Source organism: Carlito syrichta, unplaced genomic scaffold (genome assembly GCF_000164805.1).
Source record: "Carlito syrichta isolate Samal-C Ts95f unplaced genomic scaffold, Tarsius_syrichta-2.0.1 Scaffold313936, whole genome shotgun sequence".
Lineage (NCBI taxonomy): Eukaryota > Metazoa > Chordata > Mammalia > Primates > Tarsiidae > Carlito > Carlito syrichta.
The window spans coordinates 198,064-217,009 of NW_007258032.1; the positions used below are offsets into that span (position 1 = coordinate 198,064).

The following is an 18,946-nucleotide window of genomic DNA, read 5'->3' on the forward strand; positions in this document are numbered from 1 at the left end:
TCTGTATGTCACCCTCAGTAAATCCTTCTCAGTTGATTGAGCACCAACTTTGAGCAAAGTAAATGTTGTTTAACTAAAAAGTATCAGACAAGATCCTTGCTTGCTCTTGTTTCTGGTTTAGTTCTGTGCTCCCTGGTAAATTGGGTAAAGGACCAGTTTGTTGTTTTCTTGCTTTATTTTCTTGTTTTTAATTTCTAATACATGATAGACCAATACATTTGTAAATAGAATCAAAATAAATTACTAGGGAAATGAAATTTAAAACATATATAAAATAAGCCCCAATTTTAAAATTATTGTTAGATTCAACAGTTATAAAAGTATTCTGTCTGACCGGGTGCAGGAGCTCACGCCTATAATCCCAGCACTTTGGGAGGCCAAGGTGAGAGGATTGCCTGAGCCCACAGGTTCGAGACCAGCCCGGGCAACTTGGTGAGACCTCATCTCTACGGTAAATCAAACAATTAGCTGAGTATAGTGGCACATGCCTGTGATTCCAGCTACAGTGACAGAGTGACTCCCAACTAAAAAAAAAAAAAAAAGTATTCTGTCCAATTGCTAAACTGTAAACTCTCACAGACCAGAAATGCTTATTTCTTTTTCGGTCAGTAACAGTGATTACAGATAAGCACGGATCCATGGATTCCACACTGAGTCACTCTGGCCTTTTTGCGAGGGGGCCATAGTAACAACTACTCCCTTATGCTTAAGTTAAGCCTCTGCAGAATATGCACCACACTTGTGCCCACACACAATTACTCTTTCTCTTCACCAGCTTGGAGTGCCCTTTGTCCCCCATCTCCAGCTGTTGAAATACCTCCCATCCTTCAAGAGGTATTTTAAATGCCATCTTTTTCATCAGATCTTTCATTCCTTCCCACTGGTACCACCAGCAGCAACTGGGTTTGAGCTCTTCTTTTCTGAGTAGAAAACAATTTAGAAGACAGTATAGAGGCACAGTCAAGGGCTTTGGGCTCTGTAGTCAAACCAAGATTCAAGCCCCAGCTTTGGTGGGTAACCTTGAACAAATTCTTCATCTTTTTGTTTCCTCTTCTGTAAAATGGGGATGATTATAGTGCCTATTCCAACGGGTTATTATAACAGTTTTAAATGAGACATTGCGAGAGAAGCATCTTTCATAGTAACTGGCACATCTGTGTTAAGCATCCATTAACATACTGCATCAGTGTGTGTTATTAACTTGTCCTCTTCCTCACCTTTATCTGTAGCTCACAAGACTGAGTGCAGGATTTGCTCTCTCCTGTGGTAACTGGCACAGAATCTTGCTCAATAAATAGAAGTTGAAACCGGGCATGGTGACTCACGCCTGTAATCCCAGCACTTTGGGAGGCAGAGGCGAGAGGATTACCTGAGCCCACGGGTTCGAGACCAGCCTGGGCAACATGGTGAGACCTCGTCTCTACAATAAATTAAAAAAATTAGCTGGGCATGGTGATGCATGCCTGTGGTTCTAGCTACTTGGAAGGCTGGGACGGACAGAAGGATCACCTGAGTCCAGCAGGTCAAGGCTGCAGTCGCCGTGAGCATGCCACTGCACTCCAGCCTGGGCAACAGAGTGAAACTCCGACTCAAAAAATAACAGTAAATAAATAAATATAAGCTGAATTTAAGTTAATGCTTGTGTCATTTAAGGGATGCAGACGAGCAGTGGACTAGAATCCAGAGAGAAAGAGATGACTCAGTTGGAGAGGGGAGGGGTGGTTTCATGGCGATGATAGGATTTGAACTGAACCTCAGTGTAGGGTCAGCATTGTGACCCTAGCTGATAGCAGGCCCCGACACATGCCCACAGGCAGAGAGCACTGCCTAGTTGGCTGTAGTGGAAACTGCACAGGAGCCCTGAGTGGAAGAGCCAGAAAAGCAGCCTGGGGTCAGGTGATAGAGGGCCTGGGGCGTTTGGGGTGTTGACTTTATCCTTGGAGCAGGTGGGAGCGCTGGAGTCCTGGTTGCTACGGAGAAGGAAACTAAGACTGGGGAAGCAGGAGCCCAGGGACCCGAAGAGAAAACTGGGAAATGGTGAAAGCCTGTTACCTAAACCAGCATTTCCCAAACCATTTATCTGAATATTAATGTTCCTCCCGGTGTTAACTAATGTTTCCTGTTAGGAGGGAGGGGAGTTCATTGAGTAAACAAGTGGGAGGATTATATCTCAGGCATCCCCCATGGAGACTGACTGTGTCTTGACTTACTGATAGTTCTTTACTTAAAAAATCTGTTTGAGCCGGGCTCGGTGGCTCAGCTTGTAATCCCGCGCCTTGGGAGGCTGAGGTGAGTGGATTGCCTGAGCCCGCAGGTTGGAGACCCGCCTGGGCAGCGAGACCTCATCTCTACAATAAATAAAAAAATCAGCCGGGTGTGGTAGCGCCTGCCTGTCATTCCGGCTACTCGGAAGGCTGAGGCGGAAGGATCCTGGAGCCCAGCGGGTCGAGGCTGCGGTGGCCGGGTGCGGCCACTGCACTCCAGTCTGGGCGACCGAGTGAGACTCCAACTCAAAAAAAAAAAAAAAATCTGTTTGGAACTTCACTGGGACCAGGCCCGTGGCTCACGCCTGTAATAATCCCAGCACTTGGGAGGCCAAGGTGAAAGGATTACTTGAGCCTAGGAGTTCAAGACCAATCTGGGCAACATAGCAAAACCTCGTCTCTATAAAAAAAATCAAAAAATTAGCCAAGTGTGGTGGCACATGTCTGTAGACCCAGGGACTCAGGAGGCTGAGGCAGGAGGATCACTTGAGCCCAGAGGGTAAAGGCTGTGGTGAATGAACCATGATCATGCCACTGCACTCCAGCCAGGGCAACAAAGTGACACCCCCGTCAACTCAAGGCAGAAAAAAATTTTTTGTTGAATTAGTGTTTCTCAAATTTAATTGGCTACAGGTCCTGTTTTTCATGAAGTGTCAGTAAACATCTCACAAAACACAGTTTAAGAAACGGTGCTCTAGACAATCCTAAACCAAGACTATTGTAACAAAAGAATAAGTCATGTTTGGTTCTTTCTCAGTGCTTACTTAGCAGGTCCTCAGACACTGGTCTAGTTGGCAGTTGCCTGCTAGGATCTGTGTTCTGTGTCACACTGCTGTGTGTTGAGTAGGGTCACTCTCAGCGTGGCTCTTGCAGAACATCACAGTTGCTTTCGTTCCGAAGGCCAGGTTATTTCTGTTCCACCACATCCGTGTCTTGTGTCCATTGTGAGCATCTCCACAGTGTCCTCTGTTGCCATGCCTACACCTGACACGTGGTGATTCCCAACCTTTGTGGAAGTACAGCCTTCTAATGAATTTATTTCTATTGTTCTGTGTCATGCAGGATGTCACAAATGTAAAGGAAAGTGAATTAAAATAAGTATTTTTAAAAAACAACAACCCTTGAGAAATTTAGGAGCAGCCTTGACTAATAAAAACCAGGGTTGGGATTCATTGAGCTATGTGGTCATCCCATCTTCCCCTCTCATTTTAACACAACTTAAATTGTTAGTAATATAGAACTAAGTTATTTTGCTGGGCTGTTTATGCCCGAATCAATATATAGCATGCATGCTTTCAAAAAGTAATTCCGTTTCTTAATAGTACTAAGTATTCACTTGTTTAATAAATTTTAATCCATGTGCCATCAGCTAACTTAAAAAGCAGGACGAGCTAATTATGGGCATGGATGGCACTTAACAGTTAGTTAGCAATTTAAGGTAAATGTTGTTTTTTCCAAGATAACTATGGAGTGGATATGTGTAAAGTGCTTGGAGCCTGGCACATAGTAAACACTACATAAAGCTCCTGGTGCTGCTGTTACTGTTGAAGATTGGGGTTGGGTCCTACCTGGTTGCTACTTCCCCAGTCTTCAAGACAGCTCACACTCTACTTGTCTCAATTGCTAGACATTTTAAAATTGAAATTACAGGAGCATCTCACCTAAAAAAAACTACATGAAGAATTAGAATTTACTAAGTTTCTTTGAGTGGTTGGTGAAAGTCATTTTGGCCAGTATATGTCACTAAAATAAAATATTAAAAGCCTTTGTCTTGGCTAATATCTAGCTGCTGATTTTTATATAATTATTTTACTCGACCTCTAATTTAGGCTATAAGGCTTTTAAATAATTTTATACAGTTATACGCTACTAATTAAAGCCTTTCATACATTTCCTATAGTGTAAAGAAACGTATATTTGTATGCATTACTTTTGGTTTGAAAGTGCTTGCTGTAATTTTGTTTAATGTGTTTTGGAAGTCCAGGTCTATAAACAACTAATTTTTTTCTGTTTCAACTCCTCCAGCTTACTGAAGCAAATTCAAGTATCAAGTGCTTGGACTCCATGTGCTGTTTCCCAGAAGGAGAAGCAGCGTGCGCATCTGTTGGAAGAATGCTGGAACGAGTTATAGGAAGATGTAGTCCGACCCACATCAGCAGGTGTGAAATTTCTCTAAGTAGCCTTTGCTGCAAATGAGTAGTCTGTAAACTGGAACGGGATGAACCTGCAGCTCTAGATGCCCAATCAGTGAGCAGCTGGTTTTACCAACTGGAGTAGGAAGTCTGCTGTTCATTAGCCTCCTTGGTGGTAGATTTCACTTTGTGGCTTTGGGGTCGGGTGTTCTTTCACTCACAAAGGAAGAGAAAGCACCTTTGAAGAGACTTTTCATCTAATGAACAAAACATTTTGCTTCAGAATCTTTCTAAAATGTGGTGAATAGGAGTGTGTATATGGTACTCTTTCTTGGCTTGTATAACTTTCTTTTTTAAATTAACCTATACTACTATTTTATTTCTGGTTTTGGGGGGCGTTTTTTGCTTTTTGTCTTTACAAAATCTCCATAACAACGTCAAAAGGCTTTGCTTTTCTTACTCTTTATGTATATTTCTAGCCAATCATTTGAGGCTTTGAAGTATTTACAAACACAAAAGGCTGTATTTCTGCTCCTCTGTCCCTTCTTATGTCTGTAATGAAGTTTTGAAATGAGTCGTGATTTTTAAGTTTCTTTTGCTTGGTACTTATGTCTAATTAAAAATCTACAAATTAGAACAGGCTCTTTAAATTATGGGTTAATAGAATCTTAATGCTCTGTCCCCTCTCAATCTGGTTCTTGAATTAGATTTACCACAGTGCTTGCTTTTGTGCATCATAACCTAAAAATGCTGTTTTCTGGTAGATGCCATTTAAAATTCATTGAAAAGTGACATGGATTTGTTTCTGCATACATTTTTCCAAGAGGCATATCATTATTTAGGGGATGGTGGGGAGTAGAAATAGCTTTTTCAACACTTGGTATTCTTTAGGTGAACGATACCATCTTCTCAAAAGCGGAGCAGCTGCACAGCGTATGCATGAAGGTTACAGAGGGGCAGGGATCCGTGTCAAGTCCCCTTGTCCCCAGCCTGCTGCATGAGTCTTATTCCTTTCTGTGTGCTGGGAAAGATTGGAAAGGACCCCGGGAGCAGGTTGTAAAGGGTGGATGGAGGAGGCACCACTATGCATACTGACAAAAGAATTTGTATTATCTGGTTAGCTTTGTGTTTTAAAAATGTTGGCTATGATTTCATTCATCTGTCATCAAATTCAGGTCACTTTTACTGGCAAACTTTTTACTTCTCACTTTACCTTTAGCTACGGCTATGACTTTATGGTACAGTTAAATTTATAAACAGTATTCTTATGTGAATACAATATCTATGATTTCAGTCCTCATTTATTCTGACTTGATTATAACATGTAATCTAATATTTTCATCATGCTGTGATATCATTTTGTAGTAATTTCCTTCCACATAAGGGGATTTCTATGGACAGTCAAGTTCATTGGGTCTTTGTTAGGACTTACACAACTGCATTATAAAAGATAGCTCTGTCATGCACCTAGGCCAGCAAGTTTCCCAAAGGAAGCTCCAAAAGAACCTCATTTATAATATGATTTTACCTGGTAACACGGCTTTACTGCAGAGAATCCAGATGGGGAGTCAGACTAAAACACAGTAGAATTTCTAGAGAATTTTTTAAATTTCTGCTTCAATAGAAATCTCTCTTTAATAACTATTCATTTTTGTTAATGATTTTTTTAAAACTAGAATTAATTTTAAATGAGTCAAAACATACTTTCTTCTTTATACGTACTATATCCATTCTCTTTGTGTCAATTATGTGAGTAATCTGCCCCATTATTCTTTCTACAGCCAGGTTTATGGTGCATTGCCCCTTTTGATACTGCCCCAAGGGTTGCTGAATGTATTTTGGCATGTTCTCTTGAAGGTGGCTATTTTCATCTCTATCTTTTCACTTAAAATTGCACTATATTATTTTCTGGTTTTTGCCTATTTTCCCAATAAAATGTTTAGCTTTGTAGTTAATATCACATTTGACAGACTATAAATGCCTTTCCAGTTTTGTCCAGCATCACAAGTTACATTGTTGGTTACTATTATTTTCTCTTTTTTCTTCAGATGTATAATCTAAAAAGTCTTTTCAGATCTGTTGATTTTTTTTTAGAAAAATTATACGATATGGCGAGCTGCTTGGTGCTTTTCAAAGGGCTATGTGAAAATTGCCATAGATCTAGTAACATTATATTTAAACTTTAAAAGTCATTTTGATATGTAGAGTTTTGATTTCTTTTGTACATGTAATTATATTTGTGAAATGTGGCGTTTCCATCTTGATTTGGAGCAGCCTCAGTTATACATTTCTGTTTCACGTTTAGTTTAAAAGATAGGGCAAGGCTGAGACCACCGTTCATTACAGGATGTGGAGGCTCTTGGAAATAGACATATTAAACAAAAGAGTAATGGGCATCGCTTGAGAAATACAGCTAGTGCTTTTATATGACAAATCTATTTGCTGATTAAATTTTTACTAACCAGGCTCAGAAATTGTGCTTATATTTTATTAATTGATGTGTCAAAGGTATACCCCATATTTCAAGCTCAGCTTCAAAGGAAGCATCGTGGTGCTATGCAAAGAATATGCTATATTGTACCCTAAAGAACTGTGTTTCAGCACTGACTGATTTTCTGTTAGTTTATTACTAACAGTTTGTTTCTTTCTTTTGTTTTTTGAGTCGGAGTCTCACTCTGTCGCCCAGGCTGGAGTGCAGTGGCACTGTCACGGCTCACCACAGCCTCAAACTCCTGGGCTCAGAGTGATCCTTCCTCCTCAGCGAGTAGCTGGGACTTCAGGCATGTGCCACCAAACCCAGCCTGTTTTGTTTTTTGATTTTTGTGTAGAGGTAAGACCTTGATATGTTACCTCGGCTGGTCTTAAACTCCTGAGTTCAAGTAATCCTCCCACCTTGGCTTCCCAAAGTGCTGGGATTACAGGTGTAAGCCACTGCACCCGGTCTGGTACTGACAGTTACTTTATCCTAATCAAAAGTATCTTTTAAATAGAAAGGAGTTAATATGTAGCTCAGGTGTTTAATATTCTGTCAAAAATGATATTTAACATATGAATGCACATGTGTGCTTTGAAAAGACTGGAAAATGAAGGAAATGTTCATTTTTCATTAGGTCCTTATTAGGTAAAGACCTGATAAGATTCTTCTGCTCAGGCAATGGTTGGAAAGAGAAAAACTAATGGAAATTTTGGCAGTTTGGATTTGAACATCTGACTCCAGATAATTGGGGTACTGACAGTTATGTTTTAGTTAAAAGCATACCTTTTCCCCATAAATACTTGCTCTTTCAGAAATTTCCATATTCTCATTTTATTCATTTATTCTACAAATACTGGTTGCCTAATATGTGCCAGACACAGTTCTACATGCTAGAGAGTAGTGAACAAGCCCTTCCTTAAACTGAGGTAAATATTGTTCCGGCTTTTCTGGAAAGCGGTAAAATTAGAGAACTGGTATAGATGCTGCTTGGTTTTTTGTTTGCTAACTTTGTAAAAATTTCGAGATTTCAAATTATGAGGCTATGCTCATTAATAATTGGCTTGAACTTTAACTACATACAAACTTAGAGTCTCTGGGAAAGTTACTTGATAAAGGTGTATTGGGGCCATTTAACATGCTAGTCTCTTCCTCTGACATCTATTTAGGGAAGGTGAGAATCCTGGCAAAATTTACATGATATGTATTTAATCTCGAGAAAAGCCACCTTTCACTTGGTAATTCTAAGATTGTCCTTGAGTAGGTTATTCTATTTTAAACATGGAAGGCGACTTTTGGTCTTGAGTTTTTTTAGCTTAAATTAACTCAAGCTAATTTAAGTTTACAGCTGCAAGTAAAATATTCCGTAATGAGTTGCTTAAAGGCCTTATCATACAGACAGCAGTTAACTTTTTCAGGCCAGTAGAAGATCATTTTGTTCTTAGTTAAAAGAAAATGCTAGTGACCTACAGGTGTCTTTGATACCTTTTGAATAGACCATTGATTATATTTAAGTTAATTATGCTAAAGTCCTTAGAATAGAATCTATAGCTGAAAAGAAATGAACATACTACTGTTTCATTCCAAAACTTTTGGTAAGTGGGATTTTTGTTTGTTTCAATAAACAGACTGTTTCAGTAAAACTGAACCCACATAACTCTTAATAACATACTTATTTCTTAATGAACTGTTAAGATTTTAAAAGCATTTTATGCTTTACGACATATAGGAACAGTTTAATGCTAATGAATGTCTGTAGTTTGGCTGATATTTTTATATGACTAGAGCATTATTTTTCCCAAGTTTTTGTATAATATAAATAGAATGGGCATTTGATACTAGTATGAAGAACTTCTCTTTAGCATTTAAAAATGAAATCAATCAGTGATTATTTTAAAACTCAAATTGCATTTGGGTCCTACGTTTTAGGGTGAATTTTTTTCTCAGTTAAAACATAGGTCCTGGTGAGCCCAACTTTTCTCTTATTGTTGCCTTAGATCATGGAGTGCATCGGATCCTTTCTATACCAACGACAGGAGCATCTTGACTCTCTCCACAATGGACTCATCTACTTGTTAAAGGGCCAGTAGTACTTTGTGGGAGCCATTTCCCCTCCTTTCCCAAATTTCAGTGTGATCATCCTGTTAATAGCCATGTTAGCTCTGACATTACTTTTTGAAATCTCTGGAATAGTTCAGACCCACTCAGAGCTATAATGGCACACAAACAGAAAGCATCAACACCACCCCTAGTATAGCCCTCCCACCCCCACTAATTTGAATCTGAGCATGTTAAAATTTGTGAATAAAGAGACATTTTCCATCTCTTTGTCTGGTTTGTCCCTTATGCTAATGGGACTCCTTAAGGGCATTTCAGCCTCTTGCTGAGGCCACTATATTTTACTATCAAGATAGAAAAGAGATAAACCTAGTTATGTGTATTTTTTAGGATTAGCTTGGTTAATGACTTCTATTTAAATCTGCTTCTGTAAATTATGCTGAAAGTTTGCCTTGAGAACTCTATTTTTTTATTAGAGTTATATTTGAAGCTTTTCATGGGAAAAGTTAATGTGAATAGTGAAGAATCTGGGTCCCTCAGTGACCTGTGTTGTTCGTTCATTAATGCTTTCTAAGTGCACAGAGCAAATTAGAAGAATAATTTTCAACCATTATTTACCACGGTATGGGTAGTAAATTTCTACCAGTACCAGATTCCTCTGACTGTACTGTAATACAGCCTGTAAAGTTTGCAACATAAATGCAAAGATATATCATATCTGATATATTAATCAGGAATCGGGTCCATTCACCAAATTTCAAATTGATGTTTATTCACATTTTGTGGCAGAATATGAAGACCCTATAAATGGGTAAATTAGATACATTAGCATATTATTAATTTAATGTCTTTATCAGATCTTTTGCATGCTTTAATCTGATTAATATATTTAAATTTGCTTTTTTCCTCTATCTGAAGGCTCTGTATATAGTATTTGATGATAATGTTGTAAAGTTCAACTATGTCAATAATAAACAAGTTTGGACAGTATTTAAGTATTGCAAATACTTTTAATTATACAAATCAAAATATTGTGGATAATTAAATCAATAAAGAGAAGAGACTCTTTCTGTGGCCAACTTAGAATTGCTCTTGTCGTTCTGTAAGCTAGACTTTAGAATAAAGGGTTTCAGTTAAGAATCTTGTTATTTTTAGGTTAGCATTTGTTGTCTAAGTTACAGCAGACTACCACAGTGAAGTGAATTCTGCCCTGTGTCCCATTATAAAGTATATTGTCAGGTGTGACTATGGAATGTAAATGAAACAAAGTCTGAAATACTAAATTTGTATCAGGTCGTGACAGCAATAAATTAAAATGCTAAGAATGATTAATCAAGTACATGTTACCATAATTAACTCATTGCACTTCAAAACTTAATTTCCATCCTAAATATATCATATAGATTCAGTATTATAATTTGTTTTTGGTTTTTTAAGAAGTAATGTTTTAAGATTTAGAAATTAGTTTAAGAACTATTACCCAGCTCTACACAAATAATGATTGTATGCCTATTTAGAATTGTAAGGAAATGGATAAATGAGGTTTGCTAGATTTTTCCTTGAAAATGTAATAATTCCTTTATGGAAATGTATTATGCAACCTTGCACCCCTTCTAGTTTCATGATAAGCCTTCTAGAATTGGACTGGTAGGAAAAGAGTGGCAGAACTAAGATTTAAGACTTTACCTTTTTTTGTGGTAAACTATTTCATGCTGATATGACATTTGTTTGTTTCGATAATACAAAGATACTAAATTCTTAATTGTAGGCTAAATATTGATTTTCAAAAATAGCCCATTAACTTAGATGTTCCAGAGTTGGGTTTAGGAAGATCTGTTATTCTGGAAATACTTTCAAGGGATAATATAGTATACAATATACACATTCACTAATTCATGTTCCAGAAGAGGAAATATTGTAGAAATATTCAGAGTAGTTTAATAGAGGATGATATGGAATTTGCTTTCTTGTCGAGTATCTTGTAAAACATACATACAGCAAAATGATATTCAGGCCTGCATCCTACCTACCTTTTGGGGTTTGTTTGCCATCAGACTGACTGCTGACACGAAAGAGGGACCACAAAGTCCTCAAGCAGTCTGTGACCAAACGCAGCAAGACAGGAGGTCAGCTAGCCCGTGTGGTACTGAGAGTGACAGGATTTTCTGCACTCCGCATTTGAGGCTAGTTAAGGGGAACTTCATTTCCAAAAAGTAAAGCAAATGGTGTCCACCGGTGCACTCATTCTACTTGTTCAAAACCTACTCTATTTTTAAAGGAAGATTGCCTTGTAATTTTAAGAGAAGAGTTTTCTCCTATTTATTGAAAAAAGTGATAGGGCAATATACAAGCTTTCATCATTTGGTAGTGTTCATATTCATCTCATAAAATTACTACTATATAACCAGTAATTACGAGAAGTTTCCCTGTTGCGTTGGAAAGTGTGATGTTGAGAATTAACTTATTCTTATCTGCCAAAGCCAGAATAAGATGCTAAATGTATTATTTAAGTTAATCGCGGGTCTCAAAGCTGTCTGCCACACTCGCCTGCCTTTGCCTAGTCTGCGGCTGTAAGCCTGGAGATAGTGCAAGACCAAGTCCGCTTCCAGAATTGGTGACTCAGCACCCCACCTCGGCTTAGCGAGTGTAGACTCACTCTGGCAGGAGCAGAGGTGAGAAAGGCTTGCTGTGGCGCTGAGGAGAGAGAGGGAGAGAGGTTACAGTCTGCATTTCCCACCTGCCCTCCTCGGGTTTGAAGCGCCATGATGTCCACGGGCTTCCAGACCTGAGCCAAACCCAGGCCTCTCCTGAAGAGCAGATGAAACCGAGGCAAATCCCGTTAGGAAACACCTGCACGCGGACCTATTATTAGTACCGGGACAGAAGTCATTTCTAGTGCAGAAGATGGTTTGAACTTGTTTGGTAGCTTGAGAGCCCTGATAAGCAGAAATCAAGGCCTCTAAAAAATTGACAACGAAGAGCAGAAAGTTTTAAAAGTATACGACTCTGAATGTCACTTGGAGGCTGGGGAAAGGGAAAAATCTTTCATGTTTGCGTTTTTCCTGTAAAAATCAGTTTGGAGTTTGATATAAGCGGGTATTAATAAAAGTAACACACCAAAGAGTTCATGAAAAACATGTTTAAACTTTGGTCCCCATTTATAGACGTTTTTATTTGTCTCTTGAAATGAGTTATCTATTTTCATAAAATTAAAACATTCTTAAAGTGCTGTTTTATGCGATATAACTTGAATAATATTCCTACGTAAAATAGATCGTAATGAATGACATGTTTGTAATGACCATGAGGGTGGATTTTTGTGAGGAATGAGTAGCTGGAAATATTGTAGCAAAACTTAGTCTAGAGTTTTGGACCTCAGACACTGTGGCCGGCTCATGTGATCCTTGGAAAATTATCTGCATTGTTGGTAAATGTAGTACATTTGTGCAGCTCTCATAATTTTTTAACGTTTATGAAGTTATATTTATCAAATAAAAGTTTTCCTATATAGTTAAAGTGTATCTCTGTTATTTAAGCATTTAAGTCTCTCTCTGCTCATCACAGCCAAACTTGGTTTAAGTTAAATCTGACTGCATTTACTGTCCATTATAGTGATGGCAATATCATTTATGACATTCACTGACTTCAGTTGTTTAAAATGTAGTTATTTGATGACCCAGGTTTTACAAGTCATCAGAACAACTCCTGAAAAAGGATCTGACAGAAATGCACCAACTGTAAAACCAACACACTTCCACTAGAAATCGCATCATTCAGGATAAAGCAGCCAAGAGCCAGTGTGCATTTGGAAAAGCCCTGGTCCATATAAAATAAGTGCTTTTCAAAATGTATTAACTCGGCCGGGCTCAGTGGCTCAGCCTGTAATCCCAGTGTTTTGGGAGGCCGAGGTGAGTGGATTGCCTGAGCCTGCGGGTTCGAGACGCACCCAGGCAACTTGGCGAGACCTCATCTCTACAATAAATCAAAAATTAGCCAGGCATGGTAGCACATGCCTGTAGTTCCAGCTACTTGGAAGGCTGAGGCGGAAGGATCGCCGGAGCCCAGTGGGTCGAGGCTGTGGTGGCCGGGAGCATGCCTCTGCACTCCAGTCTGGGCAATGGAGTGAGACTCCAACTCAAAAAAATAAAATAAAGTAAAATAAAATATATTAACTCAGGCCAGGCGCGGTGACTCACATCTATAATCACAGCAGTTTGGGAGGTGGAGGCGAGAAGACTGCCTGAGCCTCGGGTTGCAAGACCAGCTTAGGCAACTTGGTGAAACTTCATCTCTACAGTAAATCAAAATATTAGCCGGGTGTGGCGGTGTGCACCTGTGGTTCCAGCTACTTGGAAGGCCTAAGTGGAAGGACTGCCTGAGCCCAGCAAGTCGAGGCTGCAGTGGTGGCCGTGAGCGTGCCACTCCACTTCAACCTGGGTGACAGAGTGAGACTCCTACTCAAAACACACACACACACACAATATTTTTTTTTCCTTTTTAATCTCTGTCATTACTAAAATCTCGAGGGAGCATTCTCACAGCACTAAACAACAGTTGCCATTTTGTTAGGATTCAAATTTTCAATCAAGTGGCCATCAGGATTCTTGGATAAATGCAAGGCCTTTCATTTTACCATCCTCAGTTTTCTCCACAAATTGGACTCCCAGTGCTTCAGATCTTTTACAAGCACCATGCACATCAGCAACAATTCCAGTGTGACCAAATCCTCGAGGGTCTGAATTGCCACTGTGTTAACTCTGGGTCTTATCATCTTAAGTGTCCCCGTCGTGTGTCAGTTCAAGTGTAGCTTTTCTGGAGAATGGCCAGGCTTTTTCATCTTTATCTTCGGGGATGTCATTTTAATCCTCATAAGCCAAGAAATAGAGTGAAAATTTCATAGTAGGAAAATCTAATTTTTGGATTAGCATCATTCCAAGAACCTTAGTATAAAAATCCAGTGACTTCTTAGGATCCTTAATCCGCGGCAATGTCTGCTGTAATAGAAAATCCTTGGTGCAGAGGAACAACTGAGGGTGGCCTCGTCAGTGAGGCTGCTGGACCGCTGTATCTCGGACCACAGTGCCCGGGAACACAGGAGCCACCCACACTCTGTCCGGCCCTTGTCAAAAATAAATATATACATATTAACACAGGCCGGGCATGGTGGCTCACACCCATAATCCCAGCACTTTGGGAGGCTGAGTCAGGTGGACTGCTTGAGCCCAGGAGTTCAAGACCAGCCTGGGCAATAGCAAGACCTCGTCTCTCCAAAAAAAAAAAGCCAGATGTGATGTGCGTCTATGGTCCCAGCTACTCGGGAGTCTGAGGTGGAAGAATTGCTTGGGCCCAGGAGGTCAAGGCTGCAGTGAGTGGTGATCGTGCCCCTGCACTCCAGCCTGGGTGACAGAGCGAGCCTCCCAACTCAAAAATACATACATGTATGTATATAACTGATATAATGTATATAAATGTATACTTAGAATATTCCAACTTCTGGACACCCAAACATTTTCCCTAATGCTTCCTCAATTGCCAGTTAAAACACACACACTAATTTAATTGCATTTATTTTAAAAGTTAAGCAATTGTCTTTGCCCAGTTGTTACTATTTGCAAAGATCGACAGTGCATCATTTTTTTTGGTTGGTTGGTTTGAGTCGAGGTCTCATTCTGTCACCCATGCTGGAGTACAGTGGCACAATCTCTGCTCATCACAGCCTCGACCTCTTGGGCTCAAGCAATCCTTCCACCTCAGTCTCCATAGTAGCTGGGACTACAGGCGCACGCCACCACAGCCAGCAAATGTTTTTGATTTTTTGTAGAGATGAGATCTGTGTTGCCCAGGGTGATCTTGAACTCCTGGGCTCATGCAGTCTTTGCGTCAGCCTCTCGAAGTGCTGGGATTACAGGTGTGAGCCACCACACCCAACCAACAATGCATCACTGATGTATTTCTGAAATGAAATAAGAGTATGATCTTGGACAAATCCATTTATCTAGGCATTTGTTCTTACATTTAAAAAGGTGTAGCCGGGCTCGGTGGCTCAGCCTGTAATCCCGTGCCTTTGGGAGGCTGAGGTGAGTGAATTGCCTGAGCCCGTGGGTTCGAGACCGGCCTGGGCAACTTGGCGAGACCTCATCTCTACAATAAATCAAAAAATTAGCTGGGCATGGTAGCACGCACCTGTAATTCTGGCTGCTTGGAAGGCTGAGGTGGAAGGATTGCTGGAGCTCAGAAGGTCGAGGCTGCAGTGACCGGGAGCGGCCACTGCACCCCAGTCTGGGCGACAGAGTGAGACTCCAACTCAAAAAAAAAAAAAAAAAAAAAGGTGTTGTGTGTTGGGGCTATCTTTAGAGTAACTTCTGTCTTAAATGAATAAAGTACAAGTAGAATATGATGCACAATAAATTTAGGACAAAATTTGTATTAGAAGTATGTTATCAGAAAATTCGGTGAATGCAAAACCAATTTAAGTTTTGTATTGAAGCACTGACTCAAAGGACAAGGCTACGGCAAATGGACTTAAATGATCACACTTCTGTGAGCTCTACTTATTCGAAGAGGCAGAGGGCCCTCTGATAAATCGGGTTTTTTAGTACTAATTTTCTAAGGTAAAATGCTTTGTATTTAGATATAATGTATAGACAGTAAAGTGCACAGACTGTAGAATTATAGTTCACCTGTGTAACCTTTACCTCAATCCAGGTAAAGAATCCTTCCATCATCCAGAAATTCCCCTTGTGCCTTTGTGGTGAATTCATTCCCCCTTCGTGTCCCAGCAACCCTTTTTCTGATTTCTATTGCATCTGTGCTGTTGCATGTCTCCTTAGTTTCTTTTGGGGAGAGGGGACAGTGTCTCACTCTTTTGCCGAGGCTGGAATGCAGTGATGTGATCATAGCCCACTATAACCTTGAACTCCTGAGCTCAGCAATCCTTTTACCTTGGCCTCCCAAAGCGCTGGAATTACAGATGTGAGCCACCACACACCCCCTACCAACCCCCGTTTATTTTCTTATCATGCCTCTGGGGAGCAGACATGTTTTATTTTGACGAAGCTCAGTTTTTTTTTCCTTTTATGGTTAAGTGCTTTTTGTATCTTCTAAAAACTTTGTCAGCCTCAAGGCCATGAAGATATTCTATGTTTTCTTCTGAAAGAATTTTCATCTGAAAGCATCGTAGATATTTTAGGGGAAAAAATATAAGTCACCAACAAGCACATGAAAAGGAGTTAAACATTTATGTTTAGGTCTAAGAGCATCCTCAAATTCATTTTTATGTATGATGTGAGACAAGGAATGAGGATCTTCCTCCCACTGACCTTCCGTAATGTTTGATTTGGCTTCCTTTGTTGGAAATATTCCCTTCATTGAATTGGTGTGGTACCTCTGTTTAAAATTAATTGACTATATAAGAGGGTCTACTTCTGGACTCTGTCTACTCATCCTTGCACTAATAACACACGGCCTTCATTACTCTAGGCTTATAGGTAGCTTTGAAGTCAGGTAGTGTAGGCCCTCTTATCTGTGTTGTCAAGATTGTTTTGGCGATTCTGGATCTTTTATATTTCCTTAACACATTTCTTTAAAAACAAAAAACCTGATGTGATCTTGCTTTGTATTGCTCTGAATCTGGAGATCAGTTTGGAAGGTAATGGACATCTTAATAATATTGAGTCCTCTAATTCATGAACATGATATACATCTCTTCTTCTCTCAGTAGTGTTTTTTAGTCTTCAATGTAGACAATTACCAAAATTATTTATTCACCAAGCATTGAATGACTCCAGACCTCTAGAGTCTGGGAAGTCAAAGGTAAACACAGTCTCTAGAAAATGGACGTCTCAGAAACACTCTAGGCACTAATATCTGACATGCTTGTAGGAGACCTTCATGGCTACCCTACCTATCTTCAAGACATCAGATCCCCTGAGACATTAGATCTCCTTGGAACTGGTACACTGCTTTCCCCTCAAGTTGAGCGGGGTAGCTGCGGTCCAGATTTTTCTAAATATGAAGCTGTGCAACCAGAGATCCATCTTGATGACAGCTACTTTACAAGTGTCCATCTAAATCCATCAGAACCTCACCCGTAGGAAGGGGTGGAAAGAATCTGATCAGTAACTTCAGGATGAGGCCCAGCTACAGTCAACTTTTCTTAGTTGCAGCAATCCTGTTCTATAAAGTTGCCCCCAACCACTGAATTAGCAAATATTGAACCATTGTTCCTAGCGAAAAAACAGGGTTCCGGTCACAACGTTTTCATTAATCAATCAATACATAATCTTGTCTTATGTTTAAAGACGCTTCAAATATATTATTGACTTGTTAACACTGACCTCACAGCCAACAGCACTGTAATTCAAGTCTAAACAAAACTTATCTAGTACGTAGTTTCCTCTGGAAGACACATCACAGCCTTCTTGTGCTTAGGAACACTAGGTGGCACGTTAGCACTGCGCATGGGTGGCCATTTTAAACAAATCACCATGAAAAAGCACAAAAATATGGAAAACATGGCACTGGCCATAATGGAAAAGAGATGCTTGCAGTGTGAAAGCTAAAACATGAAGGCCGAGCGTCACATTGTTCAACTTCAGCTAGGAACGTGGACATTGAGCAACTCAGATTTGTTTGCCTCTCCACATGTGGCTGCGAGTGACTCAAGGTGCTGCAAGTATGGATTTGGGGGTTACAGATAAGTTTTTCAGAAGAGCAGATTCACAAATGTGGAATCAGCACATGATGAGGATCAACTGCATATGTTCTGCTTACTTGATTAACCAGTACTACATTCATATCTGAAGTCAACTGTCTTTCATTGCCAGAACGTCTATCTGCCACGAGAACTAAAGACATCTCTGTATTTAGAAGGTTCTCTGATTTCTTTTTTCAAAGACTTAGTGTGCATATTCACTGTGTGCGAAGCACTATGATATGTGCTGAGCATTGAGTCAAATAAAGAATGGTCTCTCTACCAATATTGCCCTTGTGGCCTAATGGAAGTTAAACAAGTTTGATCATGGTGTCTTATACAGAGACAGAGAGAAAGGAAGGTTACAGGAGCCCAGAGGAAGACCACTGAACTCTGACTGGCACCAGAGAAAATTTCCCAGGGTGGTGACACTTAAGCTGAGATTTGGTTGCTGCTATTGTTTTGAAAAACTAGCATGAATCCCTTAAAGGAAGGTGTATTGAAAGCAGAGAAAAAGCAGAGACCGTCCAAGATCTCCACACTGCAAAAACCCAATGACATAAAGGGTACACACAAGCTGGGAGGCAGACAGAAATAGGGTAATGCAGAGGGTGTTGGATACAAAGTGAAACGGTAAGAATTACATCCTGCTTCCTCCAGGACAGCTGGCCAGCGATTCTCCTCTCTCTCAAAGCATCACTTGTTCTGTCTACTGAACCTTTCTCACCAACATACCTACATCCTATTATTTCTTCCATCTTTAAAAAATCTTTCTTGGCCGGGCTTGGTGGCTCAGCCTGTAATCCCAGCACTTTGGGCGGCCGAGGCGAGTGAATTGCCTGAGCCCGCGGGTTCAAGACCAGCCCGAGCAACTTGGCGAGATCTCGTCTCTACAATAAATCAAAAAAATTAGCTGGGCGTGGTAGCACACACCAGTATGTCGTTCTGGCCACTCAGAAGGCTGAGGCGGAAGGATCGCCAGGGCCCAGCAGGTCGAGGCTGCGGTAGCCGGGAGCAGCCACTGCACTCCAGTCAGGGCGACAGCGTGAGACTCCAACTCAAAAAAAACCTTTTTCTTGACTCCTCCTCCCCTTTCTGTTAACACCCTGTTTCTTTGCTTGCCTTTGCAGCACAACTCCATGAGTTTCTGTACTCACCATTCCAGGTCCTCTTCAGTCCTCTCTTGAACCCACTCCATCAGGATTTCCCCTTTGCTCCATTTTCCACCAGAACTATTCATCTAGCCTGGGCAACAGAGTGAGACTCCAACTCAAAAATAAATAAAATAAAATATATCTAGCATTCAATAACTTTTTGCCAACTTCTC

General features: G+C 40.2%; 1 protein-coding gene and 1 pseudogene across 1 annotated transcript in view; one reads left to right on the top strand and one right to left on the bottom strand.

The window, feature by feature from the left end:
- ATP11B (ATPase phospholipid transporting 11B (putative)) overlaps positions 1-12,437 on the top strand; it is a 101,161-nt gene extending 88,724 nt beyond the window's left edge. Inside the window, exons 28-29 of the mRNA XM_008070679.1 lie at positions 4,290-4,423; positions 8,867-12,437. Of these exons, the coding sequence (XP_008068870.1) occupies positions 4,290-4,423; positions 8,867-8,948 (216 nt within the window). The 3' untranslated portion in view covers positions 8,949-12,437. The remainder of the gene's footprint in view (positions 1-4,289; positions 4,424-8,866) is intronic.
- A 1,033-nt stretch (positions 12,438-13,470) lies between these two features.
- On the bottom strand, positions 13,471-14,070 carry LOC103273274 (annotated as a pseudogene).
- Positions 14,071-18,946: the final 4,876 nt, after the last annotated feature.